The 23,278-nt window shown below is 48.7% G+C and overlaps 1 protein-coding gene across 4 annotated transcripts in view; it reads left to right on the plus strand.

Annotated features, from left to right (window-relative positions):
• The window catches only part of Tanc1 (tetratricopeptide repeat, ankyrin repeat and coiled-coil containing 1), a 236,819-nt gene that overhangs the window by 203,282 nt on the left and 10,259 nt on the right, over positions 1 to 23,278 (plus strand). For all 4 annotated transcript variants that reach the window (XM_021177906.1, XM_029469399.1, XM_029469408.1 and 1 more), the window contains 6 exons: positions 2,685 to 2,921; positions 4,783 to 4,968; positions 7,490 to 7,568; positions 20,609 to 20,742; positions 22,068 to 22,191; positions 22,880 to 23,055. In XM_021177906.1, coding sequence (XP_021033565.1) covers positions 2,685 to 2,921; positions 4,783 to 4,968; positions 7,490 to 7,568; positions 20,609 to 20,742; positions 22,068 to 22,191; positions 22,880 to 23,055 — 936 coding nt within the window. The remainder of the gene's footprint in view (positions 1 to 2,684; positions 2,922 to 4,782; positions 4,969 to 7,489; positions 7,569 to 20,608; positions 20,743 to 22,067; positions 22,192 to 22,879; positions 23,056 to 23,278) is intronic.

A 23,278-nucleotide genomic window follows, 5' to 3' on the forward strand; every position in this document is an offset into this window, starting at 1 on the left:
CACACACACACACACACACACACACACACACACACACACACACAGTCACAGTGGGAGAGACTGGATTGGTGTTGACCTGGGTCTGGCTATACAATGATGATGATCCTTCTAATGAGGTAAACAGCCAGGCTGATGCCTGGGTGGCCAGATGACTTGACAGGGCATCCTCATTACAAGTATGTAGCTTACCATTTCTTGTCACTAGAATTGGCCCCAGTGATGAGAAAAACCCAGCGTGTGTGCGGTCCCTGACCATGGAAGAGCTTTTTCCTGCATCTCTTCTCTGTGAACTTCTGTTCCAGGACCAATGTCCAGTGAGTGCTAAGAATACAAGAACATGTTGAGAGATGAAGAGGGCTTGGAGTCTATGCGCTAGTGGAATGTGCATGAAGTAGGTCGGGGATTTCACTTTGCGGGTCTGTTGTTGAGTAGAGACCCATAATAAACAGCCTTTGCTGTCTGTGGAACAAACATCCAAGACAGCGGGGTCTGTTCAGAGTTGCTGGGGCAGGGGGACCTGCACTGGGGGGATGGCCCTACAAACAGTGTAAGAGAGAACACTGGGCAGGTGTGTGTGTGAGGCTGTCTTGTGGAGTTCAAGCTTAAGCAGCTTGGAGACATCTGAACATTTCATACTTTAGGTTCTACCATGTCCAGATGCCATCGAGAGCTGTACTTTCCCTACTGATAGTAATAATCTCCTGTAATAATTTGTAAATATTCCATCTGCTGCTCTATGGACAGGGCACTAAACTACCCAGACTTTTTATGTTGCCCATCTCCTGCCTGTAACTTATGATCCCCGATCGACTCCAGTCAGATCCAGGTCTCTGAGGTTTTCTGCATCTAACCGTCAGCCTTGAGGATCTCCCAGGGCAGGGTTGGACGGATGCGGATTGGAGTGGAGCTGTTGAAAGGGACCAGCTAGGTGTGAAAGTGCCATGGGATTTTTCCTCACAATCTGGAGATGGGAAGGAGAGTAGTGTGGCTAGAAATGTCCGTCTGTTCAGTGATTTCATTTTAATATGTGCAGATCAGAAACGCCCCCTGCTATCCAAGGCCGTGCTGTGTGCAGCAGTCAGTGTGAGCGGCAGAGGGCGTGCTGTCAGTGTGCTATGTCCTCAGGACACATGACATTGCTGTGCTTTCTCTCCTCCTTGTCGAGAGAAGGGACTATTTGTGTTTCCTTTGGGCTTTATCTCATTAAGGATTTAATCCTTGCTTATCATTTCATTGTTAAAATCATGAATTTTCTCTATTTGGTGGCTGGTCAGGTCTAGCCCCTACAGTAATAATACAAGTGTTCGCTGGAAATCATTAAAAATGTGCCACCCAGGGGCTGGAGAGATAGCTCAGAGGTCAAAAGCACTTGTTCCCCTGGAAAAGTCCCTGGGTTCAGTTCCCAGCACCTATGTGGTAGCTCATAATCACTCATAAGTCCAGTTATAGGGGACCTGATGCGCTCTTCTGACCTGTGTGTGCACCAGACATGCATGTCATGATGGCACGGACACACATGCAGGCAAAACATCCACACACGTAAAGTCAAAATAAATAAGTACGTTTAAAAAAAAAAAAAACCCACCACCCAGTGTAGGGGACAAGGGAGGAGGGGGTACTGTGTGTATAAAAACATTTTGTTGGGGCTGGTGAGATGGCTCAGTGGTTAAGAGCACTGACTGTTCTTCCAAAGGTCCCGAGTTCAAATCCCAACAACCACATGGTGGCTCACAACCATCTGTAATGAGATCTGATGCCCTCTTCTGGTGTGTCTGAAGACAGCTACAGTGTACTTACATATAATAATAAATAAATCTTTAAAAATTTTTTTTTTGTTTTCACTTGTGATGAACTAAAAGTCCATAGTAGAAAACATAACACCTGAATCATTTTTAAGTGTTCCGTTCAGTGAAGTATATTCACATTTAATGTTGTAAATCTCTAATACTTTTCATTTGGTCAATCTCTTTAGCCATTAGACACTCTTCTTTCCACTGTCCATGGTCTGGGAGCTGTGCTCAGCTTATGTCCTGTTTGATCACCATGGCTGCATCCTTAATAGTGTCATGTGATCACTGTGGCTGCATCCTTAATAGTGTCATGTGATCACTGTGGTTATATACTTAATAGTCTCATGTGACCACTGTGGCTGCATCCTTAATAGAGTCGTGTGATCACTTTGGGTACATCCTTAATAGTGTCACGTGGTCTTGGTCTTCCTGTTTATTTAACGTATTTTTTAATATTAATCTCTGCTGTAGCATCCCACAGGTGAGTTCCTTTCTAAGCCTGAGTTCTGCACTGGTGGCATGTCCCTCTCTGTCTACGTGTATGCTGTGGGCCCTAGGTGGGCTTCACGTCTCAGCTTGGTGAATGGTGTTGATGTGAATGTGTCTCACATTTCTTCAGGATTCTGCTTTCATTTTGGATGTAGCCCCAGAAGTAGGTTTGCTGTGAACAATGAAGTTCTGTTCTTTTCTCATGACTTGGAGAAACCTGTCAGGTTCCTACTAGTGAAGATGCACATGTGTGATGTGTGTGTGTGCATTTCCTGCTGGTACACCTCAAGCTTGAGATCCAGTAGAATAAAACAGGGAGGTTGCAGATACTTCCTGCTTCTCCGGTGCGTTAAAACTAACATACATATGAGATATTAATCTTGCCGGGGGACCATTGCCCAACAGGTGAGCCGGCTCCTGATTTTGGGAGGGGCCAACGTGAACTACAGGACAGAAGTGTTAAACAATGCCCCCATCCTGTGCGTCCAGTCTCACCTTGGCCATGAGGAAGTTGTCACTCTCCTTCTGGAATTTGGCGCCTGCCTGGATGGGATGTCAGAGAACGGTATGAACGCACTGTGCTACGCAGCTGCTGCCGGCCACATGAAGCTGGTGTGTCTGCTCATCAAGAAGGGGGCAAGGGTAAGCAGCAGAGGTTTTGACCTGGAGGGTGACAACAGGGTGTCTGAAAGGGTGGAAAATATCTTCCTGTCATTACTGGAATTGTTGGCCCCTGGGCCAGGCAGGCTTCATGGACTTCAGTTTGTCAGGTGCAGTGACTTGAGAAATTATAGAATCAGTGTAGAAGATTCAGTGTCTGACTGGGAGCCCCAGGAGGGAATGGTAGCCATGTATGCCTATGCCATTGCTTTATTGGATGTTGTACGAGGCAGAGTCTCAGCTACTGGCCACGTGTTCTGTTTTCCATTACTTAGAGGAACTGAGCAGTTCCTACTGGTGAGGATATACATGTGTTGCACCATCCTGAATTTATTCTAGAATCTAACATGGCATCATATTTGTTTGGAAGATGTTTTTTCAAAAGTCTTTTTCCTACATTTTGTGTGTGCTAGTGCGTGTGTGTGTGTGTGTGTGTGTATACATATATATATATATATATGCTATGTGGCATATGAGGAGTTCAGAAACCAGTGCACTGGAGGGAGTTGATTCTTGCCTTCTACTGCATGGATTCTGGGACTCAAACCTAGCAGCAGGTGCCTCTCCCTGATGAACAGTCTTGCCTGCCCTGGTGAAATACTTCATGCTTCATTGTCCCCTTCTTGTTCTATTCCATTTCGTTATTTTTTTAAAACAATTCCGTGAGTTCTCTGGTTCTTAGAGGTCCTGAGCTTGAGCTGTGGAAACTGCCTAATGTCATCTTTCCTTTTCCCGCCTGGGACACTGGGCCTCTGTCTGTTGGAATCTCATGACCCCAGGAGCCTTCTACCAACCTCTTGCTGTTACCATTAGATAACTGTCTGCTACAATGAAGTGAGATGAATGCTGAGCTCAGCATAAGCCCTCTTTAGCTTAATATGAGCGTTATATGCATTTCACAGGCAAGCAAGCCTATTGAGTGACAGTCAATAAAGCACTGTTTGTTGTCTGTAGCCTAGTTAGTTAATTTAGGCTTATCGTAGGTACAGAAATGTAAGTCCAGCATTTGGGACACCTGAACCTCAGCTCTGGTGTTTGAAGTACAAGCTTTATTGCTATGTGGCATTTGCCCCAATTTCTGGATACCAGCTATCTCTTAGCTTTCTTCTGAGTCCAGCAGTTCTTCCTCTGTCATATCTGAGAGCTTGCAGGAAGAGGATAGCTGTCATGTTGAGGACTCTTGCAGAGTCCTAAGTTATGAGGCAGCATGCCCCTAATTTTGCAAACATGTCAGAGCTGGGCTTTGGGCTCTTTTTCAGTCCTGGGACTCCTTTGCTTAGATAAGGAATTCAGGGGTGCCTGCAAGCATCAGGCCTTTAGGAGACATGCGGCACTCACACATTTCTTCTGACTCCCAGGCATCCCCCAACTTGTGTCTTTCCTTTATAATAAAAGCCAAGATGCCTCCCTGTATGTTTTCCTTTCTGTCCTTCCTATAGATCAATGTTCTATTCTATAGATCCCTTCCTTTCTTTGGCTCCCTGGTTTAGTGACCAACCTCCCTCCCATCTCAACATCTGAAAATACTTCATCTTAGTGCCCCACTGGGAAGCATAGGGCTTTGTCTGAGGGTTCAGTCTGTGAGCTTTATGTAGTCTGCTGCGAGATGCCTGAGTGAGGAGACTGTCTTGTGGTTACTAGTCCTGCCAAGGGAACCTGAGGCATGGATTAGTGTTCTTATCCCAGTGAAAGGAGTCACACGTTCAGAGCTGTCCAGAAAGACAAGTTGGAATGTGAACCCTTGCTCTTCTGCAGTAGCATGAATTTGCATGTAGCCTTCAGGGCACATTGCTCCCAGAGTAAAAGGATGCTCACCGTGACCTTTCCCCGACTTCTCCCCCAGGTGGACCACTTGGATAAGAAGGGCCAGTGTGCACTCGTCCACAGCGCACTGAGGGGCCACAGTGACATTCTCCAGTACCTGCTGAACTGTGAGTGGTCGGCAGGCCCTCCCCAGCCTGGCACCCTGAGGAAGAGCCAAGCCCTGCAGCAGGCACTGACAGCCGCCGCCAGCATGGGCCACAGCTCGGTGAGTGGGGCCATGGGGGTTCCTTCCGGAGACATGAGGCTTTGCGGCCCAGTTGTTTGGTCACAGCCTTCTAAGTTGAGAGCCACAGGCAACAAAAGGGAATGGAGATTTCAGAAAGTCGCTGTTGACCCTGACCAATGAAGTGCTTCTAGTGCTGCTGTCCTGGCTGTGACCAAGGTGGGGAGTGAAATGTTCTCCTCAGGAGCTCTGCTGGCTGTTCAGTCTCTCCCGCTCTCACTTCCCCTCCTGTTTGCTCTTCCCTCCCGGTCCCTTCAGTTCCTTCTTTTGTCCCTATAACCTTTAGACTACAATCACATGGAACCCTAGTTCTGAAATCATTCTGGAGTATTTGAAGGGTTTTTAAAACTCAAGCGTGGGTGTTTTGAGAGCCCGTGAGAATGAATGCTCATTATTTGAAGTTGCTTCACCCAAGCAGAGATTCCGCGCTCAGTTTCCTCCTGGATGTCACTGCTCTAGGTTTGGGGATTTAATCATCTTCAGCTGGCCTGGTTCTCTGCCTTGGCTGTGAACATAATAACGTTTGCTCCCGTTTTGCTGGTGTTTCTCACTCTTTGTAATCTTTGAGCAATTGGAGGTGCCAGTGTTTGGAAATATTCTTTCCCCAAAATGACTGAAATTTGAACGCCAAGCTGGCTGGCTGGCACTTGGCACTTATACATGATGGCAGATAAACATATAAGCATGTATTGCTGGCTGGCTAATATTTGGCATGCATAAATGATAGTGCTAAGTACACATATCTGAAAACTCAGACATTTTCCTCTTGTATTTGTCTTAGGTTTTTGTTTTTTTTTTTTTTTGAAACAAGACCTCAAATAGCCTAGTCTCTGTAACTCTGGATGTTCCTGCCTCTACCTCCCAAGTGCTGGAGTCACAGGCATGGGCCACCATGCTCTCTGCCTTGTCCTCCAGGCTGAATCTGTGGCTCCAACATGGGAACAGTTATCTCTGGGAGGTAATGAGCACATGCACACCCACACATGATGCACACACACACACATGGTGCACACACAGTGCACACACACATGATACACACATACACAGTGAACACCCACACACGGTTCACACACACACACATGATACACACACACACGATGCACGCCCACACACGGTACCCCCACACCCACACATGATACACATACACACACACGGTGCACACACACACACGGTGCACACACACACACACACCCACACACACACAGGGTGCACACCCGCACATGATACACAGACACACACATGTGATGCACGCCTACACACGGTGCACACACACACACAAGGTGCACACACACACACACACACACACACGGCACACATGCCCCGTGTATGGAATTGATTCTGTTTTTAAGTCATGTGCCCCACTCAGGAGCTGGCCTGGAGAACATGAGCAGAGCCTGCCTTAGCACAACCAATTACCAGTTCAAGCAGAAGTGCTAGAGTCTAAGAATTCTAGAATCAAAGTCCCGAAGAGGGTATGATTTCCTTTCGCCATCAGAGTAAATGCCCAAATGTTCAGCACACACTTAATCACCGTCTTGGGGTCAAAAATCTAAAACTGAGATGAGCAGAGGTCAGGCTTCTCTCTGAATGCCCTCAGAAGGGCCTTTATGGCTTTGCTAGCTTCTAGAAGCCACTGCCTTCTAGCTAAGGCTGCTTCCTCCATCTTCGTGGACACAACCTCCCTTGCTGCCCCTCCCTCTTACTCCCTCCTTAGACCCTGATGCCTCCTGTCCAGTCCTAAGAATGCTGTGGTTGTACCAGGTAAGCAGCAGACTGTACACCCACAGAATTGCTCCATTTCAAGGCCCGTGATTTCCTCCTGCTATTTACGGAGCTTGGAGCATCCTCGGATTAGAAATAGAGCCAGTCAGCCTACTGTAAACAGTATGGATTGGGAGCCTGGAGAATGGCTTTGTCCCAGTCGCCTGTCACTCAGGATGCTGCTGGCTCTGGTCCAGCAGGTACAGATACCTCATCTCCCCAAGGGCAAGCTCTCCTGCCTCCAGCTTGGGACCTGCTCTGCTTTTTAACAGGAAGATGCCCAGAAGGGAGAGGAACAGAGCTGTCAGGAGAAAAATCACCTGGACGGTACTGAGAGAAAAATTTCACTGTTAAAAGAAAATCACACCTTGTTTTCTTTCCTCGTAAAGAATGGCCTAATGGTGACTTATGCAGAAACTGCACTTTATGTGATCTGCTGGGTCCTTTGTTGATTACATTGGCATATTTGGGTCATGTTGGAATTCATTAGAATTCTGAGTATCCAGTAATCCTGAACAGAGTTGCTGCAATTCCCTGAGATTGTTGTATTTTTTAATTCTCCCCAGTGAAAGTGTGAATGGCATATGAATTATGCCGGGAAATGGCTTTCATTATGTTTTCTTCACTTGCACAGCACAAGATAATAATGGTTAAAAAACAACACTCTTTCCTTTGATCTATGGGCTATAATAAACACCCATTGCTCTGAGAGCTCATTAAATCACCTTGCCACATCTGACAGGTCGTCCAGTCCTTGCTGGGAATGGCAGAGGAACATGAAATCGAAGTCAACGGCACCGACACGTTGTGGGGAGAAACAGGTAATTATGCTTCCAGTGTTTGTAGTCAGAGGCCATGTGCGTGATGTCCCAGCCCCGATGTGGCCTGATTGCCTTAGAGTGGCTGGTGATGCCTGTACTCCTGTTTTCATTTTGTCACGAGGCATTTGAAGCCTTAAAGCCTTTTCAACTTGCCAAATGAGTAGTAGAACTCTGGAAGCAGTGAAAGGGACTCCTTTTGAGTTAGACGGGCTGTTACCCCGTGCACTTGAGGGGCAACTGGCACACGTCTTTAATCCCAGCACTTGGGAGGCAGAGGCAGGTGGATTTCTGAGTTCGAGGCCAGCCAGGACTATACAGAGAAACCCTGTCTCGAAAAAAACAAAAAACAAAAAACAAAAGAAAAAGAAAAAAAAAAAGAAATGCCTTAGTAAGGCTTCATGTTCGCACACGTCCCAACCCACCTGATCCTTCCTTGAAGCCTGGCTAAGGGATCCAGGCAGCAGGTCCATCGTCAAGCAAATCAAAGATGGCTCAGTAGGGAAAGTGTGGCTCAATGTGTCTTGTGGAATGAGGACAGAACTCAGGTCTCACAGACCCATCTAAAATACTTAATACAGTCTGGAGTACCTATCAGTTGGTCAGGGTAGGAGGGCTGCCTGACTTAGTGGGAAAAAAGATTAATATTCAAATTAATGAAGTTACTGCTGCTTTGAAAATTTCCATTCGACAGATGTAGCCAAGGTGCTTTCCTGGCTTCATACATGATGCACTTAGATGCTTTATTTATTTATTTATTTATTTATTTATTTATTGCACAGATTTGTTTCTGACTTCTTCTAGGTTATTTTCTTAACAGAACAGATGGTGGTGCGGAGAGTTTATTAGCTAGTTCACACTTGGGAGAAACCTTAGAGATTTTCCTGGTGGGAGAGCAGGCCTGCCCTCCAGAGTCACATGGCCTGCTCTTGGAAGCCACCATCAGCTGGCTTCCTATGGCTTGCTATGGACTGAAGGAGGAGTGAGCCATGGTGTGAGTTACGGAGACAGTGTAGATCCAGATGGTGTGGATCAGCCCCTTCCCCACTGAGATTCTGCCAGTTGGTTGATGTCTGAAGAGACACTTGAGAAATTAAAGACTTCTCACTTAAAAAAAAAAAAAAAGAAAAGAAAGGTCCACATTTATTATCTCGTAGATTCTGAGAGCCGGAAGTCTAGGCTAATGGGGCTGAGCTCCCAGCTTCAGAATCTCACCAACTGTCATCTAGGTATTGGCTTGAGATGTGTTCCCATCAGACTCACCCAGATTCTAAGCACTGAGCTTGGTCACAGGATTCCTCTCTTTCCAACTGTCCGGGGGTCTGGTGAAAAGTCAGACGCTGTGACCTGGAAACAGTTCTTATCATCATCAGTAGGGATTTGGGTGTATTTAATCAGCCAAGAGGCTTTATATTTGGGGGGTTTCTTCCTTTCATTTATTTTTTGAGAATTTCATACAGTGTCTTGATCATACTCTCCTTCCCTGCCCAGAACTCTCCCTCACCAACTTCATCATGCTCATTCAGTCTCTCAAAAACCAAAAAGCAACACAAAGCACACACACACACACACACACACACACATCCAATAATGTTGGCCAATGGAGACCTGCCCTGGAGTGTGGTTGACAGGCCCAGTGTCACTCTACTGAAGAAAACAGGTTATCCCTCTTCCAGCAGCTATTGGTTGGTTGCAAATGGCTCCTTGGTGAGGGGTGGGCATTTGTTCCCACCTCCCCTTCTCCACGCTGGGGTTTTGTCTAGTGAGGATGCCCCATAGTAGGAAACACTGGCTCTAGGAATCTCTCAAGTAGGGTTTGGATCAGTACAATTCTTGCCTCAGGGCCTAGTGGTTGGTGGATTGGCTGAAGTTCTGGTTGGAACTCGGGGCTCACACTCCAAGCAGTCCCGGATCTTTGAAGTTGGAGAGATGGGGGATAGGCAAGAAGCTGAGGACAGGGACTGATCTGTCCTCATTGTTTGAGACAGATTTGGCTGGCCTGGAATTCACTGTAAAGGACAAGCTAGTCTCTGACTTGTGCAGTCTTACCACCTCACCCTTTAACTGTCAGAATTATGTAGGCATTCACCACCATGCCCAGAAGTCAAGAGTTTTATTGATTGAGAGGATTTGAAAATGTAACGTTTAAAATAAGTAAAGGCCAGGCCAGCTGTCCATCGAGCTTAGAGAGCCACAGCAGCCCTCCAAGAGTCCCGGGCTTCCTTCATCCCTGATGACCGCAACCCTGAACCTTCCTGCCTGCCACAGCTGCCCATGTCAGGGGAACAGCCTGACACCTCACAAGGCACAACTTAGAGGAGAGAATATCAGCAGATTTGGGGCCCGACTGCACGTGTGCTGTCTGGATGCTGAGAGCTGTACTTCGGATTTGACCATTGGGGTCTATTACTTGACTCCAAGTGTGGCATTGAGAGACATGTGGGGTGGTGAGCAGGGTTCTGACTTAGCACACCCTGAAGTGACAGTGGTTCACAGGCCAGCGAGTCACAGCCTTCATCACCAGCTTCTTCTAAGCAGCAGGGCCTGGCCTTTCCTTAGCGACCATAGGGTAGTGCTCCCCACATGTTGTGTGGTGCTCCCCACATGTTGTGTGGTGCTCCCCACATGTTGTGTGATGCTCCCCACATGTTGTGTGATGCTCCCCACATGTTGTCTGGTCCTCATCACAGTAGGAATTCTCAGCAGTAAGAGTGGTTGCTTGGTCGGTGGCTTTGCCTGGTTCTCATTCTTTTTTGTTTTTAAGAATTATTTATTTTATTTTGGTTTTTCGAGACAGGGTTTCTCTGTATTAGCCCTGGCTGTCCTGGAACTCACTCTGTAGGCCAGGCTGGCCTTGAACTCAGAAATCCACCTGCCTCTGTCTCCCAAGTGCTGGGATTAAAGGTGTGCGCCACCACTGCCCAGCTTATTTATTTTATGTATATGAGTACATTATAGCTGTCTTCAGACATACCAGAAGAGGGCATCAGATTCCATTACAGATGGTTGTGAGCCACCATGTAATTGCTGGGAATTGAACTCAGGACCTCTGGAAGAGCAGTCAGTACTCTTAACCGCTAAGCCATGGTTTCAGCCCCTGGTCCTCATTTTGAGTGTTCTCAACAGTGCTTTGTGTCCAGAACATCCCAGGCCCTTGTGTGTTGGCCACAGGGTAGGCCAGGGTCCAGAGAATGACTCCTGTGCAGGGCGTGGGAAGGTAGAGGAACAACGGGAGCTTTATATGGGGAATGCACTCATTATTTCTCCTGGAACCCTTGTATCTATCTGTTTACAAGTCTTCTCCGTGTAGATCTAGCTGTAAACAACTTGGCTTTAAGATCCTAGCTGGGGGGAGGGGGTTGTCAAGGCAGTTTCCACATCTGTTTCAGGCACACCCACCCATGTTTGAAGGGTGCAGTGTCTCTGTGCTGTCTGGCACTCAGCATCTGCTATCACTGGCGTGTCATGCTGAGAGGCGAGCACCAGCTCCTGCACTAAGTATTTCTGCACTGTCGTCAGGACAGACCCGTGCAGGGTCTGTGCACCCGCTTCACAGCATCCATGTCTGGGCATCATGACCCCTACTGATTGAAAGCTGGAGGATGTCTGAAGTGACGCCCGCTCTCAACCAGAAAGGCCAGGGAGAGATGGGGAGGGGTAGCCGGGAGGAGGAGGCATGGATGGTCCTTAGTGCTTGAACTGATAGGTCCTCACGTGTCATCAGGAAGAGCTGGCTCAGAAGAGCAAGAGCTTTATTGCAGGTTCCAGAGACTTTCATCTAAAACAGTGTTTAGTCTGAGCACTGTGATGAACCCACATGTTTTAGAAAACTCCTAAGTACCTGCTGATTTGGGGAGCAGAGGGCTTTACTTAGAAACCCTTCCTTTTCACAGAGCTGCTGCTGCTGCTTGTCTGGGCGGTGTTTAGAGACAAGCCCTTCAAAGTGAGTTCTGTGGTTGCAATAGCACTGAGCCACTGCCTTCCTTTCCCCACGCCTCCTTCCTTGTCTCCTCTTCCTTTCTCTCCTCTCCTCGTCTTCAGAGGAGAGTGAGACCTGTTAGCAGAAACGGCACCACCAATGAGGCTGCCACTGTACCACCCACAGACTGTCAGATGAGGATCATCCCACAGTTTCTGGGCAGCCTGAAACATGGCGGGAGCCCATCAGATGCCTGGATTATCTGCCTCAGCATTCCACAGCCATGACGAGTCAGCCCCGGCTCCCACAGAGTCCCAACTGAATTGAGTTACTGTTTCCACATCAGTGTTTGAAGTGTTTGTGGAGAAGACCAGGGACACTTCACTGGCAACCTAATGCAGTGCTGTGGGAACTGACAGACCATGTTCCCAGCGCCAGGCTTCAGTCCGGCCTGAGTCTGCACCCTGCTTCTGGCTGTTTAGATGGAAACAGGGTTCTCACTTTGCAGCCTACTCTCTGAGAGCAAGGGCTTCTCTGCCATGATTCCCATCTGCCTGGTCTGCAGAAACTTTGTTTCCACAGACTGTCCAGCTGTTTCATCAGGATTAGCTGTGGTACACACACTGTGGGCTTCCCGAGGACCGGAATTCCTGTGTTTCTCACTCTCATGTGACTGCTTGGCCTAGTGCTGTCCTGGGAGTTTCTCCAGGGTAGAGGTGTTGGCCACTTGTATCACTTGTGCTATCAGTTCTACCTGTGGCTGCTGAGCAGAGGAGTGGACAGTATTGGGCTCATCTAGGACTTGCTGTGTTGGGTATTGACCAAGTGAGAACATTGAAAACAAAAGAAAGCTTTACAGCTTTAAGGCCAAGGATGTTCATTTCGTGGAATGATTTGGGAGAAGCACTTGGTAGATAGGGATAGCGCAAGAGAGACCAGTGACACGATTTTGTTTGGTGATAGTCCTGGCCTGCCATGTTGGATTCATAGCTCTGTGTATGTGTGTGCGCGTGGGTGGGTGGGGGCGGGGGGGTGAGTGTTGCTGCCAGCTGCTGAGTGTATCACTCCCTGGTGTAGTATAGCCATGGTCCCTGCACACCTTCTCCCCCTTGTCTCTATAACATCACCATCTCCTGACCCTTGCCTGCCCTCCAGCAAGCTGTTGTATATTGACTTGGTCCTGGGCTTTGTGACTATAGGATGATAGATGCCTCTGGGGGCTGTGCTTTCCTAGTTTCTGAAAAGGGGTGTCCCAGCATGTCCCATCAAAGTAGGTTAAGACTGACTGAGATGCTCTGTGTAAAGTGTCAGGTCTTTTGTTTTGAATCAGTGCTATTTTTGTTGGTGAAAATTTACAAGCGAGTTTGGCTATAGTAAATAATTGGTTCCCACCACCAAAGCTGTTCCTAAGGTGAGCCAAGTTTTCTCTTCTGTAAGTGGAATGAGAGATTTGGGTTAGGGAGTGTGCGCGAGCACAAGCTTCCTAGTCCTACTCACTGTTGGCTATTCCTGGGCAGAATGTGGCCACCTCTGTCCCAAGTATCACCCTGTCGGAGGGGTGCTGTGTTCTCCAGGCCTCCAGTTGTAGGGCAGCCTGGATGCATATACCTACCTGCACACAAGGTCACAGAGCTGAGAAAGCGTTTCATCCTTTGTAATTTAAGTGTCCCTCCTGACTCTGTGGACTCACTTTTCTTTCCGTTCTGTGGCTTTTGAACTAATATCTAAGGTTTAGGGGGTCATGGAAGCCTAGGTTTACCCATGGCTACCTCAGGCCTCAAAGAACGGAGTAGGGTGCCTTATTATTTTCTAATGACTGCTTGTTCATTTTTATTCTATCTTTGGTCTTTAGGTAGATTGGAGAGCTTTTAGTAAGAATTTATATTTTAACCTTGCTGTGTTCAATTTGGTCCTTACGACATTCAGGGTTTTGTTTTGTTTTGTTTTGTTTAAAACTTATTTATTTTATGTGAATACACTGTTGTTCTCTACAGACACACCAGAAAAGTGCATCAGATCCCACTACAGATGGTTGTGAGCCACCATGTGGTTGCTGGGAATTGAACTCAGGACCTCTGGAGAGCAGTCAGTGTTCTTAACCACTGAGCCATCTTTCCAGCGCCCCACATTCAGGTTTTTTAAATACACACATAAGTGTGTGTATTTACTTAAAATGTTTGGGACCAGAAATGTTTCAGACTTGTGAGTTTTCCAGAGTATATGGGTGTTTTCATAATTAGCAATGCTCTAAGGTTGAAAACTTGGAGCATAGTTAAGCAGGCATTTTTGAAGAGTTTCACAGTTTGGCTTTGAGGATTTGGGACACTCACCCTTTCTTTGTTCCCCCCATAGCACATGACCAGGTGAGAGACTAGAGAAAAGGCATGTGTCCAGTACTCGCTGGGGTCTGCCGAGAATGTGAAACACTGACCTAGAAATGTGACATGCCCTCCTGCCTTTGCTCGGACACCCTCTGTGATGCCCTCCACAGGACTCTGTCCACCTCATCTTGTGCTGAGATATTAGGGAGAGAAAGACAGACCATGATACATGTTTTCATGGCCTCGGTGACATTAGGCACGCCTTTGGTGTCTTGGCAGATAGCTGCATCTATCGGAAGTGTGAACACTCTCAGCATGCTTTGGGAGTGACAGCTGTTCAGAGCTGTGGTCTTCGTTCCGGTGTTAGAGGAACAAGGTGTTTGTGAAGTAGGAAGAATGTCAGCTGTGCCTTAGGAAGCTGTGTTCCCGATGCTCCCAAGGCATAGTTGAAATAATATCAGAATAGGGTCAAAAGTTGGGCAGGACTCAGATCCACGTAACAGCTCAGATGTGCGTGCTACACATTGGTACTGATGTGCTCGTAAGATGTTCCGCTGTTCTGGTCTCAGGAGCCCCGTGGCCAGAGTGAGAAGGGAACACAGCCATTGCACGCTGTTCATACTGTCTGTGGGAAAGCTTGGTAGCCCTTTGGGGGCACAGGATCTTGTTCTGGTCTTTTCCTTCTAAAGACATCCACATGTCGTTGTTTGTGAATTCAGTGTCTTTAGGAGAGACCTCCTACAGGCAGCAGTGAAGGAGCCAGGAACTCAGGTGGCATCCACTCTCTTACTTCGTGGACCCAGGCAAGCTGATGAGCTTTTCTGGGAACAGATGAGACTAGCTAGCGCGTGCCCCCCAGGAGTTGTGTATGAAATGGTTTCCTGGATACACAAAACTAGACGCTCTTCACACACGGTGTAGTGTATCATAGAGTAGGTTAGTGGGGCTGGAGGGATGACATTTGTTATATTACTTAATATCTTAGTAGTAATAACTTATCATAAGTCTAGCTGCATGTAACAGCTCTTGAACATCTGTCAGCCGCTGAGCACTGCAGAATACCACAGGGTAGGTTCTGTTTAACCTCAAGGAGCACATTTGAGACCGCTGTCTAGTACACTTGCGTGAGGTTAAAGGAACTGAGCTACAGAAAGTTCTACCTCTTGCCCTAAATCACAAAACAAATTCTCCTAATCTACTGGCTTCTAACCCGGCCACAATGAGGTGGCCTTTCTGAGACCCCGCCCCCCACTGTTTACTTCTAACTGCTGCCTTCCTATATACATATGTGTGTGTGTGTGTGTGTGTGTGTGTGTGTGTGTGTGTGTGTGTGTGTAAATGGGAAAAGCTGACATAACATGGAAATAAATTGAACAAACGAACACACACATCTAAACAAAACTGGGCTGTTGTGCTGACGGTGACCTCATGGCCAGAGAAAGAGGGTATAGCAGCAGGTGCGGGCTCTTGCTTAAGAGCTCAGGGGTATTCATGAAGGGCAGTTGGTATTTTCCATAGGTAATGTGTGAAAGGTAGTTATCTAGCTTGGAGGAGTGGTCTCTACCACCTTCCCTCCAAGCCTCCACGTCAGGTCTGAGAAGCAAGTAAGATGCATCCCTGGTTCTCCTCCTCGGGGCAGCATCCCTGGTTCTCCTCCTCAGGGCAGCATCCCTGGTTCTCCTCCTCAGGGCAGCATCCCTGGTTCTCCTCCTCAGGGCAGCATCCCTGGTTCTCATCCTCAGGGCAGCATCCCTGGTTCTCATCCTCAGGGCAGCATCCCTGGTTCTCATCCTCAGGGCAGCATCCCTGGTTCTCCTCCTCGGGGCAGCATCCCTGGTTCTCATCCTCAGGGCAGCATCCCTGGTTCTCATCCTCAGGGCAGCATCCCTGGTTCTCATCCTCGGGGCAGCATCCCTGGTTCTCATCCTCGGGGCAGCATCCCTGGTTCTCATCCTCGGGGCAGCATCCCTGGTTCTCATCCCCAAGCCCTGTACCACTGCAGGGGCCCACCCTGTGTGTGCTTGAGTGACAGCTCTGTTAGAACACTTCATAAACAGCCTTGTCTGTGATGAGATGACTGTGTTCCCAGCAAGCTGACAGTTGAGAGTTGTTTCTTTTTTTAAAATCAAATCTTTGCCCGGAGAACTTCAATATGTAAAGGATCCTGGCAAATGATCCATTTTATGGTGCCAAGGAGTGTTTCTCCGTGATGTTTTCAGTGAGCTCGGATGGCTGAGTGTCAGTTAGGTTTTTCCTAAAATGAACATCTGCCGGGACGAATCTGCTCATGCTCAGAAGACAGCGCTGCCAAGGTGAAATCACTCAGGATTATCAGGATGGGGGGGGGGGGGGGGGGGGGGGGGGGGGGCTTGTTTTTTTTTTTAATTTAATCACACAGACGATATCTTGTTAAGCGATTGCCAAGTAAAAGCACTTGTGCCTGGCTTCAGTGCCTCATGTTCACATGGACTGGGGCCTTTCCCTTCACGTGTCCTTGTGTTTTATTGGCCGAACACAAAGCAGCAATGTCCTCTTTCCCACCCTGGTCCTGCCTTTCACACCCCACCCCTACCCCCACTCCTTTTTTTGTCTGATGAAGCCAAGTTCACTGACCCTCATTAGAGCTGGGGCCAAGGTTGGCTTTCTCAGCAGGATGGTTGGAATTCCTGAGCATAGCTTGTTTTGAGTTTGTTTGTTGTAGCCCTCCATGCTTCCGAATATGGGAATGTGGTATCCTGAAGTCCTCACCGCTGTGGAAACTTGAGATGCATCCCCGCCTGGGGAGTTTGGTGATGGAGCTAAAAATACTCACTCTGGGTAGAAGAGGAAGCCAGTGCTCCGGTGTCTGTCATCAGCGGTGTCTCCTTAGGAATTCCTGTATAGAACCTGATCTGGTTTGAGGCTGAGCAAAGTGGACCTGCGCTGACAGGTTCTTAATCCCCCCACAACAGATCTGCACTAACAAGCACACAGCAAATCAAATCTGGCTGTGGAGAAAGAAGGTGGAATCTGACCCTGTTGCCAGGCCTGGCAGGGCGGGCACGCTTGTCAGCTTGTCAGCTGCTCCAACGTCCGGCTTCTCTGCCGGCTGGTGAAACACACGAATCCTATTTTTAGCGCAGGGCTGTCTGATGTGTTACTGTCAAGACTTCAGCAGCAGCTGCAGCAGAGATTCCAGATTCCAACTTAAAGGCACCCCGTTTCTCACAGTGGTGAAGCCCCCTCACTAAATGAGAGGGGGGAGTGTTGAGGAGGTGGACCATCCAGTCTCAAATGCAAGACCAGACTCATCTCTTTCCGGGGACTCCTAGGTCTCGCTGTGCAGACACATGTGTGTGCTCCTGTGCACCTTTGATTTCTTTCTCCTCCTGCTTGGGTCCAGCCATGGAAAGAGGAGGAGAGTCCCTGAGTGGAGGAGAGTTCCAGAGCAGCAGCTGACTCCAAGGTCTTTTATGACCCACTTGAGGGCTCCTGCAAGATCAGTTGAGATAATGTATATTATAGGAGAAGAAAACAAAACAATTTTTATATCCTTCAGAACCCCTAGGGGAGGGACAGACCTTTTGTAACAAAAGGCACGTCAGCTGGAGCTGTGCGCACACCAGTGTTACTCTCCTTGAGGCAGAGGTGCACATGACAGAGAAATGAGCATGGCTCACAGAGACTGCACAGACCCAAGCTTCAGACTCAGCCTCTGCATAGGCTAGACAGACACAGGTAACGTGGGCGAGGCCACACGTGTGAGGTTCTCCAGTGAATCCATACCTGATCCTCCCTGAACAGAGGAGGTGTCTATCAAGGGAGGGTTCCCACAGGGACATCAGCTTCCCACATAAAGTGGAGCAGCTCGTCCATACTCAGGGCTTCTTAGGACATCTGAGCATCTCAATATAGCTTCTCTTTCTGCCAGAGGCAGATGGTGGTGCTAGAGCCTGTAGTTCCTGCCTGACTTCTTACAGGGACTGAGGCTAGCTCTACCACTTCCTTGGAGAGCAGAAAGGGTCCAGTGCTACTTCCTGGAGCAGCGTTCTAAGGGCACTGGACAGTGCCCTTAGGGTGTGCTGTGCTTTGTTTGTGGAACACGTTGACAGCCAGCAGATGTCAGCCTATGCATCCTCATGGTCAGGCCTGAAAAGGCTGGTGTCAGCTTCCAATCTGCTGCCTCCTCCGGTCACCCGACTTACTCCTTCTGTGCTGTCCGCTGCAAAATCAAGACACTTGAGGTCAGTCAGAACAGAGTCCCTTGAACACATTTTCCTGGAGAGCTGTGCTGACCTACTTCCTGAGAGAGAAGAAGGTGTTGTCACTGAGTGAGGAGGAACTCACACTGAGCAAGAGTGGTCTGGTGGAACCAGGCCAGCAGAATGCCCCTCACCTCCCCAGCGAGAGGGGAAGCTACTGAAAGATGGACAGTGCCGACTGTAGGGTCCACATTCATGCCTCAGGGGCTTGGGACCAGAAATACCATGACAACCAGCTTGTCTTTCTGGAAAGATGGTGGCTGCATGTTCCTGCTGTCTTCCTGGGCTTTAGATGCTAGGCCCCCGAGATGAGTCTTCCTGGTAATCTTCTCCCTCCCACGGCTCCTGCCTTCCTCCTTACTCCCTGCACAAGGCTGGGAGTGGGACTCAGGTGATATTAGCAATCTCAGAACCAGCTGTCTGGTCTGCAGTGTCTGTGTCTCTGTCTTCTGTCTGCCTGTCTGTCTGTGTCATGGTTAACTGCAGTCACCAGGGCCATGTATAAGGGAAGCTGGAGTAGTTATGAGCAGAGGGCAGAGGTTAGGAGCCAACCCTGGTGGCATAGTATTTATAGAAGGCCCCAGGAGGAGCAGGCGTCAGGCAGCTGTGTGGGAGGGGCCTGGAGAGACAGGTCCACGCATGCAAGTGGATGGGAAGCAGCCTCCCTGATCACAGGTGTCTGAGGTTCTCGTCACCATATCCCTAGCTCTGATGAGGAGGCAGATCTTGGGTCCCACTCTCTCCAAAAGGAGCATTCAAGGTCCCCTCTCCAGACTGCTCTTGCAGTGTGGGCTTTTACTCACCGAGTCGAGCGTGTAAGAAGGGTCTGTTGTGTTGTCGAGTTGTGTTTAGGTGTGGGGCATGTATTTTCATAGATGTGTGAATTTCCCATCCTATGTTCGCTGGCGTCTCCCACTACTGATGGCAGTGTGGGTAGTGTCCAGCTTGAGGCCTCGTGAGGAACACTGTCACACAAGTGTGCATTCACCCAATCTGACTCCCAACTGCTGTCTCCTGCCATCATTCCCACCAGTGAGGAGTGGGTGACCCCCTCATGCATCTCTCAGTTGCATCGGCTGCTGAGGAGGCGGGCACTTTCATATGATCACTGGCACCGCCTTGCTTTTGTGAAGGGTTTGTTTCTGCTGTTTCCCATTTGTAGCTGAGAAGTCCACCTCTTTCCCCCATTCATGGGGATACTGCTGTCTTCTGGAAGTGGAAATTAAGGATATATTTAAAAACAGTCTTCCAAGCAGGCACGAGAATGGCACCACGGGCATGCTTAAGCTGCTTCCTCCTCCTGGCAGCAGGTCGCTCCCTTCTAGGGAGCATCTATCCTGTGCGGCTCAGAGCTACGCTGCCCTACTGGCCTGGGTTGTCACTGGCACCTGCTATTGTCTTTTTTTGGACACAGTTCACGTGACAAGGCAGAAGCCAGGGCAGAGGTGAGTGGAGGCACTGAGAGTCGCGTGAGCGCTCTTTCCCGATGGAGCTGTGCTCCACACCACACCCAAGAGGCATCCACCCCGCACCTTAATTTTTTCTCTTATGATATGGGATTTTAACTTGTTAAAAGAGGTTTTATGGGCTGGAGAGATGGCTCAGTGGCTAAGAGCACTGACTGCTCTTCCAGAGGTCCTGAGTTTTCAATTCCCAGCAACCACATGGTGGCTCACAACCATCTGTGATGGGATCTGATGTCCTCTTCTGGTGTGTCTGAGGGGAGTGACAGTGAACTCACATATAATTTTAAAAAAAAAAAATTTTTTTTTTTTTTAAGAAAAAGTTTTACATTCTGGCAAAGCAGGAATGATGGGTGCTTTTGATTGTCTCAGTAATTTTTTTTTATTTGAAAAAGCTTTTGATTTTTGTTTATGTCTCTATATGTGCATACCACAGGAATGAGGGGGCCCTGGAGGCCAGGAAAGGGCGTTAGGTCCTCTGGAGCTGGAGTTACAGGTAGTTTGTGAGCAGCTTAATGTATGTGCTGGGAACTGAACTGGGGAGAGGGCCATATCTCCAGCCCTTCAATAATTGTATTTCACTGAATGGACTTGGACTTGAGGCTAAGAGGCCAGCTTTCAGTATAGCACTAGTCTGCCAGTGATAAACTTAGTGAATCTGTGGTTTAAACAGAGCATGGTACGGCCTGCTAAGGTGTCTTTGCTCTCATGGCTCTAGCTGGTATAGCTTGACTTGAGTTGGAGGCCTACGTAGGACAGCTGACACATGGCTGGCCCAACAGTGCTGGCTGGCCCAACAGTGCTGGCTGTCCACTAGGCTGTCAAGTCCGTGTGGCCTCAGTTTGGTCCTCGTGGGTCTCACTACAAAGATGTTCAGTTTTCCTCACAACTTAGCAGCTAGCTTCCAGCGCAGTGCAAACTGCCCATTTCCAGAGACCCAGGGCTTGACATTAGCGGCATGCCACTGTGCTCAGTGGATCCCGGCTATCATGGAGCCCACCCTGATTAAAAGGGCAAGGGCACAAGCACTGAAGGTGATAAGGCACTCAAGGCCCTCTCACTGCACCTACTGACAGTCCCCTCCTCCCTCCCTATCTAGCCCTGACGGCTGCTGCCGGGAGAGGAAAGGTGGAGATCTGCGAGTTGCTGCTGGAGCGTGGAGCTGCCGTGTCTCGGGCCAACAGGAGAGGGGTTCCCCCTCTGTTTTGTGCCGCCCGCCAAGGCCATTGGCAGGTACCCAGGGGCCCTTGGATGCTTCAGGAGCGGTGGGTGGGGATGGGGTTCACTGTTGAGACCACCTGTGGCCCATGAGGCTCTTTCTCCTCCCTGCCTTCCTCCCATGTCCTTGTGACTGCTTCTCAGAGGCCAGCATGACAGACATGTACAGCCAGCCAGATGGACTGAAAGCCACGCCAGAGGCACAGTTGGCTCCCTTAACTCCAAGAGGACTAGACTACAGTGGTAGAGGGTTCACTGTGGCAGCGTGGCTGCCGCTGTTATTTTTGTAGTATGTTCGTACACTGAAAGAGGGCTTCCATGGGAGTTCTTGGACTAGCCATTCTTACGCCATCTTGAATTCAAGGGAACAGGGCATCATTGTCCAGCAGCTTCTTCCTTTGTTTTGAAACAGTGACCACATCTCTGCCCGCACTCAGTACCCTGTGACACATGGATCGTGCACACAAACAACTTCAAGACCACTCATTCATTATAGAATAGTATCTGTGATAGCGTCTGTACTAACCCTCTGCCTGTCTCAGTGTTTCCTAACTCACGGGGAAGGTGGGAGGAGTTTGCTGGTGAATAATGTGAGAACCTGGGATGGTACTACCTCTGCCGCTCTGGCAATGTAACACGCAGGGAATGTGCCCAGGCAACCTCCAGGCCAACCGAGCGGATAAAGTGGCTCCCTCCAGCTCAAGGAGTACGTCGGACTCCTTCCTGAGTTTCTGATCTTTCTCCCCAACCGTTAGTAGTATTATGTGTGGCATAAAGCACATTGCTGATGCTGGAATTTTGCTGACAGTTGTCCTCTGAGGACAAGCCACCCCCTCGTGCTGCATCTTAGCAAAGCATGTAACCAAGGGTTCAGAGTCACTCTCCTGCCTTAGACCCTTCTCTCGTGTAACGGTAGTTACCCTCTCAGCATTACCTGCTGATGTCAAGTCTGAGGAAGCTCGATTCTCTTAGAACGGCACAGTATTTGCATTCCATCTACAGACTGAGTGTAACTGGTTGGTTGGATCTATCGCTGCAGAACCCCAGATCCACAGGGCACTGTGCTTCTCCTCAGGACCAGTTTGGAACATTCCTCTCCCCCAATGGCTGTCCTGTCATCACCTGTTGTGACTGGCATGTCTCACTACCGTTTCTCCCTGATACATGATTCTCATACACATAATAACTGAAAGATACATAGAAGACGGTTTTGTTGAAGTGAATGCAGTAGAAAGATCGCTTGAGTCCCACGCATCACACCGCTGGTGGGAGAGATGGAGAAAGCGGCTGTGGTGTGGAGACGGGCTTCTCAGTGCTGATTATTCTCGGTGCTTCTTCAGGTTGTCCGATTGCTTTTGGATCGAGGCTGCGACGTGAACCTGAGTGACAAGCAGGGTCGAACACCTCTCATGGTGGCTTCCTGTGAGGGACACCTGAGCACCGTGGAATTCCTCCTCTCAAAAGGTATGGCATGCTGCAGTGCGCTGGCTTCTCTTGCAGGAAGAACTTTGTACTTTTGGCTCCCCAGTTAGATGTTTTCTAAGGTATGATGCAGCCCAGGTACTGATGGTCCAACTTTGGTGAGGACTCTCTGCCATCAGCTCTGCAGACCTGCTCAGGTTAACACGTGGGACCCTCAGCAGCCCAGGTTTATTCATGTTCTGTGAATGTGTTATTAGTCTTGGGGCAACCTACACCCCTCTTCAGTATGCCGTTTAAAAGAACCGAATTAAAAGTAGAAAGTCAAGGGAGATTTACTCAATGGGAAGAAGGATGAAGATCTGGAAGCCTCAAGTCCATCTTTGGAGTCCTGAAGTGAAATATATTTAACTCCAGGGCCAAGGATAAGTGCATGTGAGCAGTCCTGTTGAAGGTGTGGTCCCACCTGCCATTGATCCGTCAGAGGCTGGACTTCCATCTTGTCCTGTTAGGGGCTCCAACAAGTTGTTAAAACTCCGAAATCTCTTTTGGGAGACAAGTTCTCCCTCTGCCTGGTGCTTTTCGTTCTCTGGGCATGAGATTCTTGGGGAATTTTCTATTCTTTAGGATCTACTGTTTAGCAGTCTGAGAGTAGATTGAGAGACCCAAGTGTCTCTTTAGAGCATCTTCGTGTCTGCCAACCAGTTATAAATGGACTCTTCCCTTCCCTCAGGTGCTGTTCTTTCTTCCCTGGACAAAGAGGGCCTGTCGGCATTGAGCTGGGCTTGTCTGAAGGGTCACAGGGCAGTGGTCCAGTACCTGGTCGAAGAAGGAGCAGAGATAGACCAGACAGACAAAAACGGCCGTACTCCCTTGGACCTGGCCGCTTTCTATGGCGATGCAGAGACTGTGAGTACCTGATGGATGTTCACTTCTGGTGTGTGCTCTTCCTCCTGTGTGCAAGATGGGTCAGCATGGAAGTTGGTTCATAGCGCCCTGCAAAGTTGTGTCTGTCATGGACTGTGTGTGTGTATATACACTTGCCCACATGGTGTATGGGATCTTTTCAATTATCTATAATTCTGTAGGTGCAGTTCAGTCCAAGACTATTAGTCAAGATTTTAATGTGCTC

The sequence above is a fragment of the Mus caroli genome, chromosome 2, assembly GCF_900094665.2.
Source record: "Mus caroli chromosome 2, CAROLI_EIJ_v1.1, whole genome shotgun sequence".
Lineage (NCBI taxonomy): Eukaryota > Metazoa > Chordata > Mammalia > Rodentia > Muridae > Mus > Mus caroli.